Source organism: Notolabrus celidotus, chromosome 16, assembly GCF_009762535.1.
Source record: "Notolabrus celidotus isolate fNotCel1 chromosome 16, fNotCel1.pri, whole genome shotgun sequence".
Lineage (NCBI taxonomy): Eukaryota > Metazoa > Chordata > Actinopteri > Labriformes > Labridae > Notolabrus > Notolabrus celidotus.
In genome coordinates this window covers 26100315-26110894 of record NC_048287.1, presented here as the reverse complement: position 1 = coordinate 26110894, position 10580 = coordinate 26100315, and the positions used below count along the sequence as shown (strand labels likewise).

The following is a 10580-nucleotide window of genomic DNA, read 5'->3' as shown; positions in this document are numbered from 1 at the left end:
TTGCTGTCACCTGTGTCAGAGATGTTCCCTTTGTTTTAGAGCTCAGTCTGAGCATGACGGAGGGAGAAACCCATCTCTGTAGCAGCTCTTGTAGCGGCTTGTCAAAGGATTTTTCTGCTTGAAATGGAGCTTTAACCTTTGGAAGATGCAGATGAGAAATGAAGGATACTCAAAGACAACTGTGCACCCACGAGTTCTTGAAGTTACCGTTTTGTTTGCCTGGTTTAGTCCAGACTCTCCCGCCAGCTTGACTCTATTTGAAGACTCATTCTTGTCATGCCAAATGGGAGGCAGTGCTACCTTTGTCCTGGACTTCCTGTGCCTCTCAGCAGAGTCCATGTCCTAAACTGTAGAAATGCACTTGCCTTCCCAGGATTTTGTCGCTCTCGCCGTCTACATCTTCACCTTTCTACTGGGCCTTCCCGCAAACCTTCTGGTCCTGTTTGTGTACGTGCGCAAGGCCCGCAAGCATGGTGCCACACCCAATGTGGTCTACGCCCTCAACTTGTGCATGGCGAACCTGGCCCTCGTGGCTTGGTTACCCATCAAAGCTGTGGAGACTCTGCTTCAGGACTGGATGCTTCCTGCACCCGTCTGCCCCATCTACAGCTTCTTCCTCTTCTCCTCGCTGTACGGCAGCTGCCTCTTCATCACCGCTGTAACGGTTGGACGCTACCTCAGCATTGCGTTCCCGATTATCTACAAGAGGTACCGCCATGCTCGCATCTCCTGCTTCATCAGCGCTGCCTTGTGGGTCTTTGTGCTTCTTCACCTCAGTATAGCCTTGGTGGCTGAAGGAGGGGCAAACTTTGTCTCTTCTGATGGGGGCGGCTCAGCCTGCTATGACCACTTCAACGCCTCCCAGCTGGTAATTCTCCTGCCTCTACGCTTTGAAATGGCCATTGTTTTGTTTTTGGTGCCTCTTATTTTGACATCTTTCTGCACACTGCGCTGCGTCACCTTGGTGTGGCGCTCAAATTTGCGTCCCATTGGCAAGAGAAGAGTCCTGACTGTTGCTCTGTTCACACTGGCTGTGTTCATAGTGTGCTATGCACCCTACAATACCTCTCATGTCGTCGGGTTTGTGCGAAATGAAAACCTCGAATGGAGGACATACGCTATGCTGACCAGCTCTTGTAATGTTTTCCTGGAGCCAGTGGTCATGCTGATGCTGTCGCCGGCTGTTTCAAGAGGATTCATGGGGCGGATCTGTGGACGTCAAAGCCAGTTCAGCCGGAGGGAGGGGTGTAGGCATCGATATTACAGTGCCAACGGGGCTGCTAATGTTAGGGCACCACCTACAGTCTCTGAGAAGAGCCATGCAGTGGCCGAAGTGACCAAAGAAAGCCAGCGGTGAGGACTTCAGATGTTTACCAAGTGAAAATGTTTAAGACTTTCGTGGACGTCTGGTAGAGCACAAACATTACTTGTAACCTTTATGTGTACACCCAGAAAACTAGCATCACAATGTCACCTTGCTCACATCTAGAGCGCCTCATCCGGACAGATGAGCCTGCGAATGATCCAGATGGAGTCTCTGTTCCAAACTTTTAAAGGCTGAGTGAGTTTTCATAAAGGTACTTCGCCCTGTCGTCAGTATACAAGTTCAAATCAACTCGTTCCAAAGAAAGAGAAAGAGAAAGAGACAAAAGTCTTGTAAGATGTATTTGCCCTATAGTAACCCCTACTACAGTTATTCCTGTTGGTGTTTGACCAACTGTGAGTGGTTTAAGGTGCTGCAACTCATCCAGGAAGTTTTGTCATACCTTATATCCTCTTTTTTTGACGAAGCAACTGCATGTCATTGATATGGAAGAAAAAGTTCATGTTCATTTCTTAGAGCAGTCGGTGATGAACTTCATGTGAGACCAATGATGTCACCAAGCTTCAACGACAAACAAAAGCAGAGAGAAATACGGGCAACACAACAGACTTTTTTTTTCTGTTGTGATTTTTAATGTTGTGGAGGTAGGTGTCAGACCAGATGGATAACAGCACCCTGAATAAACAGTCTTTTTTTTAAGCTTTCAAAAGCAAATATTAATCGTGTGTGACACCTTTGAGTGTGAAAAGACATCAGGATGAGACTTCTTCTTTTATAGGACAAAATCTTCAGAGATAAGATGAATCTCTTGGTCCACATGGCGCCTAAATCAGCTCCTCACAGCGACTTTCACAGTTGTCAGTCAGTTACTCATCATAGCTTCTTATAGGAAATAACTTGCATCATACTTAATGATGTGATCTGTGTGTTTGTAACTTTTTTTATTTCACAAAAACAGACTGGATTAAACGCTAGCTGTGCTTTCAATGGAAAAAAAATGTTTCAAGTCAAACAGAGATCTTAATATTATTGCTAACATTGCCTGCATTGAGACAAATGCTGCATTTATGTCTGTGCATTAATTCAGATGTTACTCCGTTTCCAGTTAAAACTGTCCCTGAAAATAAAGAATGAAACAAACGTGGTGTACAGGTTTTTGTCTTTATGAAGAAGATGAAAAAGAAAAAATGTTAAAACACTTCAAATGAATATTTCTGTCTCTCCTGCTAGCTACAACACAAACACACACATGCTACATTCAGCTTGTTTTGCATTTAAATAGCAGATGGCATGTATGAGCAATTCTTTGCCGTGCAAATAAAAATAAACACCTACAACATAATTTATTAATATTTTCAGGAAATATGAAATCAATTAAGTTAAAATCTGTGTATTTCTCAAAATAAGAAATAACATTGAAGGTTATTGAAGGCTAAGTGTATTTTTTACATTCTGTATGAGTTATCTTTAATATTTGTAGCAGGGGAACTTATCAGTTTTATATGTCATGTTCAGTTTAGGAATGTGAGGTTCTGTAGATTAACTCAGAATTTTTTCGTGGCTCAATAGAGTTCCAGTAAGTTAAACCCCAATTCGAAAAGAGTTTGGATGCTGTGTAAAAGGTTAATATATACAGAATTTGATGGTTTGCAGATAATTTAAAACTTATGTTTAATTCAAAAAGTGCAACATATCAAATGTTGAAACCAAAGTTTCAGTATTGCATCACAAAAAAAAAGGGCTTTTTAAATTTGTTGTCAGCAACATGTTTCAATAAAGTTGGGACAGGGACAGCAACACACTGAAAAAGCTGCGATTTTCAATAAAAAACCACACCTTGAGGACTATCAGCTGACTAATCCGGTTAATTTTCAACAGGTTAGTAACATCACTGGGTCTACAAAGGGCATTCTAACAGAGGCTGAGTCTCAAAGAAGTAAAGATGGGCGGAGGATCACCACTCTGAGAGAGACTGCGTGAGCAAAAAGTTCAACAATTTCAGAATAATGTTTCTCGCCAGGTAAGCTTTAGTTTATAGTTCTCCAGCTAATTACCTGACTACCAATTAACTTTAAACAAGTTACACAAAATGTTGATTTATTTACACAGCATAGAATATCAGTACCTCTGTTTCCACGGTCAGTAACAGATTCTCATCAGCCTCCCTGCGGCCTGGTTATTTATTATAATTCACATTAAACTGAACATTTTTATCAAAGGTGCGTTTGCCAAAGTTAAACAGGACTTCTGAAAGAATATCTATGTTGACATGTCTGCCCTCATTCAACTCTCCCACTTAAATGATTCCAGTTTTTCTTCAAGCCACTGAACATTTTAACAACAAAACTGAGATATCCATTCATCCATTATCTTGACCGCTTATCCCGTTAAGGGTCACGGGGGGCTGGAGCCTATCCCAGCTGGCTTCGGGCGGAAGGCAGGGTACACCCTGGACAGGTCGCCAACCTATCACAGGGCAAACACAGAGAGACAGACACACACTCACACCTACGGGTAATTTAGAGTGATCAATTAACGTGGTGAGCATGTTTTCGGACTGTGGGAGGAAGCCAGAGTACCTGGAGAGAACCCACACATGCATGGGGAGAACAAAACTGAGATATGATATGTAAACAAATGTAATTGAGTGGTATGGACAAAGAAAGGATACATGGATACATGACACTAAGTGAATTAACATCAGAATTGAAAACAGTCTTAAGAATAATACACACGTTGTAACTTGGCGTGTCTGCTGGCCCACTGTATGATAATGAGCACATGAACCACGAGACGAACACATCTGCTCTTAATGTGTCTTTAAAATCAACCTCAGCTAGTAAACATCATCCAGGGATCATTTGGCAGCACGCTGCAGACTCATCAAGCCTTTGATATCAAAGTTGTTGTGTAGACAGGCGGTATAAAAAGGGGAGCTGGAGGGAGGATTGTGATATAAAACTGACCTGGTTGAAGAAGAAACGAGACCACTGGGTCTTTGGAGCAGTTTGAGTCCAGGTGATCCAGTCAGGAAAACATGACGCTGATCGTAACAGATAAAAGGTGAGTCAGCAGCTCATATTTTAGACTCCTGTGTTGGCTAAAGATTTGGATGCTGATTCTAATTTTAAGCTGGTTTGGTCTACAAATGTCAGAATTGGTTTGAGGGATGAGTTTCTCTCACTTGTGCAAATTTTACTCTGTTGGTTGTGTTTGATTTGTTTACACTAAACAGCAAAGTTTGAACTTATTATTATCAAGTGAGGGTTTTCCTTTTTTTTTCTTTCTTTAATGTGTAATGGTTAACTCTGAATACTTTAGTGCATTATTGTAGTTCAGTTTTAAACTCTCGTACAAGACTTTACTTATAATCCATTAATGAGTACAAAGTACACAGCTGTAACTACAGGAGCCAGAAGTGTGTGCAAAATCGAGATGAACAGTCTGCACCCAGACGTTTAAATCCACCAGCTCCATCACACAGATTTGATCTGTTCAGTTTATGTAAGGCCAGGAGATCTTAAGTTCATTATTTTGCAATCTTGGGGGGGTCAAACTTAATTATGTTGAAATAATGGCATCATCAACGTGTTTTGATTAGTATCTATTTATCAAACGGTTATATGCTCTCAACAATGAATGTCTTTGGGTGGCAGTGAGCTCAGAGGTTAAATCACATGCCCTGTGTACAGAGGCTATAGTCCTCTTGGCCCTGTGCTGCATGTTGTTCCCCACTTTCTCTTCCCAGTTTCTAATCTATCCACTCTCCTATTCCAAACATTAGGAATGCCATCCCAGGTTACTTAGATGGCCTTTTTCACAGCTGTAGCAACAGATTTAGGCCAAATAAAGTTCAGATCAAAGGCTTCCCATAGACGAAGGCACTAGACCTTATTTCAGTGGCTGTTAATCCTCAATCCTCTCAACAGAGTGCTAAAATCAGCCTTAGTTAACCCTCCTGTTATGTCACAGGTCAAATTAACCCATTTTAAAGTTAAAAAATCGAAGAATACAAAAAGGTTAAGTATTTTTTGGCTATGAAACTCCTTTGCTTGGTTTGATTAGTGTGAACAACATATAAAATGGAAATGGTTAATTTCACACATTTGCTAACCCCCCCCCTCCCTGCATGTTTATATTACATAGATTTGCAGGTCAATATGACCCTGCAGTCAAAGTGGACCCTAAAAGGAGTCAGAAGTGTCAAGTACTAAATGTTTCTTTGCAACTGTGACATATTTCACCCCAATCACTTTCCAATGCACATAAAAAAAGTTTTAACATGAATTTTCATTCAAAAAATGAGTGAGTTATCCTCATTGAACTATGATCTGAGAATTAAAGAACATCAATGCACTAAATATTGATTTAAATTGTTAGTAATGGAGTTAATAATGAGATTTTAAAAATGGGATTTTTTTGGGGTTCTGACACTTTTGAATTATTAAATATGCCCCGGGTCAAGTTGACCCAGGAAGATTATTGCTGTCCAAAGAAACAAACATATCAGGAGGGTTAAATCTGCCAGATACACTTAAAGTGCAATAAAATCTTGTGATATTATCTCGTCATCTCAGGGAATCTTCACTTTGTTTATGGTGGATTAAGAAGATAAATCAACATTTTTTTTTACAGGAAACATGCTTTATTAGCTCTAGGTGATACAATATTTAATTACAAACATGCCCCTTCTAGGCCTCCATAGATTCCACTTTGTGTTTTTTGAGGACAGAATAAAAGTTGCGTAATTTTATGTGGAAATCTCAAGTATATCTGAATCCTCTGCCCTCTTACTGGTATAAATATCTCCCTCTTTTATGGTCCCCTCCAACAGCTGCCCTTCCTCTGCTACTGTCGGGACCTTTCACACAGAAGTTAATTTGACACATTATGTCCTACGTCATTTCCAGCTTTGGAGCGGTTGCTTGGTGATGTTGTTTGGGGAGAGAGGAGAGAGCAATGACTGTGTCCTGAATTTTATTAAATTTCCTCCTATGAAGAGGAGATAGCAGATATTCAGAAGAACATGTTTATTAAGAGCAATCCTCTGATGTGATCAAACAGTCCCCTTCCAGGAGGTGAAGCATGCAAACAGAGAGCTGCAGCATCAGAGAGGACGACAACACAGTGATGGAGAGTTGGGTTTTTCACATTTGAAGGAGGTGAGTTTTTCTCGTTTTGAAATTTCACTTCTTTTTGGGAACACAAATTAATTCTCTACAAATCTTCATAAATTATGACAATTTCTGCTGGTGTTATATTGACTTTATTCATGCAAATGTACAATTTTATTCTTGTAATAATGCAACTTTTTTGCTGTAAATGTAATACTTTTTTCACCTGTCTTCGTTCTCATAAAAAGACAACATCTCTCATAATGTTACAACTCATTTTTGAAAATGTATCACTATATTTATGTAATGTTCCAACTTTATTTTTGTGACTTCTTTTCACTTATTTGTCCTAATATTAACATTTCAGTCTTGTAAATTTACAGTTTATTTTCTAATGACATTTTTCTCTTAAAATTATTATTTATTATAAATAAAAAAAGGAACAGAAAAAAAAAAAAATCCTTACTTACTTTTGTGCATTGCCTTTACACTGCTTGGCAGTACCTGCACCCAATTTGACTTGAAGCACTTTGTTACTCTTACTGATCTTGTTTCCTCTTGTATAGATCTTTGCTTGTGTTGTTCTTGTTCTCGTATGTACGTCGCTTTGGATAAAAGCGTCTGCTAAATGACATTGTAACAAAATGACCAATTTATTCCTGTAACAACAGAAGAGTTACATCTACACTCTTCTTCATGTATCACTTTATTTTCCTAATGTTAAAACTTTGTTTCTGCAAATTTCCCACTTAGTTCTCATAATATTAGGACTTTTCTCTTGCAAATTTACAACTTCTTTCTTCTTATATCTTTATTTTTGTAAATTTACAACTTTTTTTCCTGTAATATTAAAAAATGTACTCTCTTAAATGAATGACTTTTTATCTCCTAACACTCTATCTTTTTAAATTTCCATCTTTTTCTCTAATTACAACTTGATCCTTGAAATATTCTGATTTTTTTTCACCAATTTACCACTTTATTCTCATATTTTGACGTATTTTTAATGTTTTTTTTTATTTTATTATGACTTTATTTTTTATCACTGTTCTTCTCATATTATTTTGATTTGATTTTAAGAATGTAAATTTTTTGTGCCCCTTGAGGTGCCCCTTATCCTCAGTTGTAGAGGATCTGCCAAAGTCATCATGTTACATTTTCATGACTCGGTTTGTTGCATTTAGTTAAGGTCAAGGTTAAGGTTAGGTAAGGTCCATCGGCAGACTCTCATAGTGCAACTGAGAATTAGAAATATAGAACAAAGCTATTCTCTTACTTTTTTCAGAAACAGATTGAACTGCACAGTCATTAACTTTCATCCAATCCTTATGATTAACTTTTTTGACTCCAAGCTCTTCATTGGTTAGGTTAAGGTTAGGAGCAGGTTGTTAAGGCCAAATATTTATAGGCTGTTGAACACTCAAAATGTTGCAGCACTTGTATTTACATGAGTAATGCAAATAAAAAGCTCATTATCAGACTAAGAAGGTCCAAAAAATGACACAGCAAATCTTGTGATAATTATCAATACTTATAATTAGAGATTCTAAAACAGCAAGCATGTCTAAAATGTTATCTTTTCCGCAAAGTCAGGCTTTGATCAGGGGATGTAGTCAATGTCTTTGATTGGTACTTGTCACAAAATAATTAACAAAGAGTTTTATTTAAAGAATTAAAGTTTCAAGCCTCTGCTTCAGAAAGCAGTGTGTCTGCCTCCCAGATCCAAACTATTGATGAGTCCAAAGGAGAGGGACCCTGTAATCAAAGACTCTTCCTCCCATATGTCCCATTTTGAATCAAGACTTAAGGTACACAAAGCAGACCTGCATTCTGGGAGCACGGTGTTCTAGAGAGTTCTTTGAAATCCTCAAGAAATATAAGTACAAGAATTTCATGTTTTCGTTCAATGAAACATGGTGTATGTCTTTTATCTTTAGTGTCTGAGAGTTTGTCCTTGGGCGCCATGCTGTGCAATAAACTCCTGCTTGCTGTCTACATCGTCACCTTTCTGATGGGGGTCCCCACCAACATCCTGGCATTTTGTACCTTCTGCTGCAAGGTACGCCGCAAGGCAGCCCCGATAGACGTTCTCCTCCTCAACCTCACTATCTCCGACCTCATCTTCCTCGCATTCCTGCCTTTTAAGATGAAGGAGGCGTCTGATAAAATGGCGTGGTTGATGCCTTACGCCCTGTGCCCCCTCACTGGTTTTGTGTTCTACGTCTCCATCTACAACAGCACCCTGCTCCTCACAGCTGTGAGCGTGGAGCGCTACCTGGGGGTGGTCTTCCCCCTCAGGTACTCTGTGTGGCGCAGACCTCATTACGCTGTGCTGGCCAGCATTATCTTCTTGCTGGTGACCTCCCTGAACCTCACCATCGTCTACATAATGCCCTACGGCCAGTGGAGCAAAGGTGCAGATGGCTACAACAACAATGGCAGCATGTCCGACAGCCCTGCCCCGCCTCCATCCACCTGCTACCTGGATTTCACCGAGGAGGAGCTCCGCATTCTACTGCCAGTTCGTCTGGAGCTCTTCCTCGTTCTCTTCTGCATCCCCTTTTTCATCTGCTGCTTCTGCTACGCCAACTTCATCCTCATCTTGTCCCGTCTACCAAACATCAGCAGGCGACGGAGGCTGCGGGCCATTGGTCTGGCGCTCGGTACACTTGTAGTATTTGCGGTCTGTTTTGGGCCGTACAACGCCTCCCATGTGGTGGGGTTCGTTCGTCAAGACAGTGAGGAGTGGAGGAACATTGCTCTGCTCTTCAGCACGTTCAACGCCTGCCTGGATCCGTTTATCTTCTACTTCTCGTCAGCGGCCGTCAGGAGCATGTTGAAACGCTGCTGCAGGAACATCATGGCAAAGCTGCACATCCTGAGATGTGAAAGGGCTCCACAGCAGAGACCCACCAAGACTGAAATAGTTCCACAGCAGAGACCCTCCAAGACTGAAATAGCTCCACAGTAGAGACCCTCCAAGACTGAAATACACCTGAAAGCACCTGTTCCTTGAAGGTTCTGAAGAAATGTACAATGTACATTTGTTTTTAGAGAGTGTGTTTATTTATTTCAGGTTAAAGTAATTACATTTATAAAAGGGATAGGATTGTTTTTCCACTTCAACCAATGAAAGAGGCTTTGGGCAGATTTCAGACAAACAGAAAAGGTTTGTCATCGTTCTATTTACACATGATGCTACAGAGCTTTAAAAACATGGAATAAACACTTCAGATACTCATCCGCTAATTCTGTTTTTAAACATTGTTCATACCGCTGATTCAAAGCACCAGGCTGTAAGCTTTAGGGATATATATTTGGAGATCATTATATAATTAAATGTGATGTATAATATGGTTACCTGCAGATCAGAATTTGTGCTAACTTTTGAAAGCGGACTACAGTGAGAGCAGGGCTTATCTTCAAGAAAGCCCACTTAGTTGCACCCCTACATTTCTAGAGTAATCAAGGAAAAAGACGCAACCCCCTGACAAAGTGCCAAAAACTGCAGTTCCTCAAACAGCCACTTGAGGCAGGCACCATGAGTGAGTCAATCCATATTTGACCCCATGTTTTAAGGGCTAAACTTTACAAACCCAACAGCTTGCTGCTCACTTTCTCATTGGAGGTACCAAAGCAGATACCATAGACTGTATATATAATGGACGTAGTATCCGTGACGTCACCCATCTGTTCCTGAGCGCAGTTTTGAAGCCAATCAACGGCGTCAGCCATATTGGAAATGCGGAACTCAACCAGGCATAGTGTGACGTAAAGAGACGGAAAAAAATTCACCCCCCATAAAGTGTGTGGCGATAGAGAGATTAGCTACAAAGAGCCAAGCCGTTTTTTGAACCAGGCTGTAAACATGTTTATTAATGCTGTAAAGATCGTCTGTTTTGAATTGGTGTGTATGTGGTTTCCGGTGTTTCTGCAGCCAGCCTCAAGCGGATTCTCTATGAATTGCAGTTTATAACACTTCCGCATGGGCTTCGTATTTTGAGACCGGAGGTTGCCGCTTGAGAGTAATCAAGGAAAAAGACGCAACCCCCTGACAAAGTGCCAACAACTGCAGTTCCTCAAACGGCCACTTGAGGCAGGCACCATGAGTGAGTCAATCCATATTTGACCCCATGTTTTAA

At 40.5% G+C, this 10580-nt stretch overlaps 2 protein-coding genes across 3 annotated transcripts; both read left to right on the top strand.

Moving 5' to 3' along the window:
• Nucleotides 1-283: 283 nt before the first annotated feature.
• On the top strand, nucleotides 284-2333 carry LOC117828327 (free fatty acid receptor 3). The gene is given in 1 exon segment (XM_034705367.1): nucleotides 284-2333. A coding segment is annotated over 1 exon segment (1074 nt). The 3' UTR covers nucleotides 1358-2333.
• Nucleotides 2334-3333: 1000 nt separating this feature from the next.
• Nucleotides 3334-9672, top strand: LOC117827801 (free fatty acid receptor 3-like). Of its 2 annotated transcripts, XM_034704602.1 has the most exons (3): nucleotides 3334-3344; nucleotides 6389-6486; nucleotides 8376-9672. In XM_034704602.1, exon 3 carries the CDS (start codon nucleotides 8402-8404, stop codon nucleotides 9407-9409), a length of 1008 nt encoding a protein of 335 aa, XP_034560493.1. In that variant the 5' UTR covers nucleotides 3334-3344; nucleotides 6389-6486; nucleotides 8376-8401; the 3' UTR covers nucleotides 9410-9672. The 2 variants fall into 2 exon arrangements, with proteins under 2 accessions (XP_034560493.1, XP_034560494.1); XM_034704603.1 differs by lacking the exons at nucleotides 3334-3344; nucleotides 6389-6486 and adding an exon at nucleotides 8141-8246.
• The last annotated feature ends 908 nt before the right edge of the window (nucleotides 9673-10580 follow it).

Bases quoted from the DNA above. Each gene is read 5' to 3' on its own strand.
- LOC117827801 (XM_034704602.1), top strand. From the start codon at position 8,402: ATGCTGTGCAATAAACTCCTGCTTGCTGTCTACATCGTCACCTTTCTG.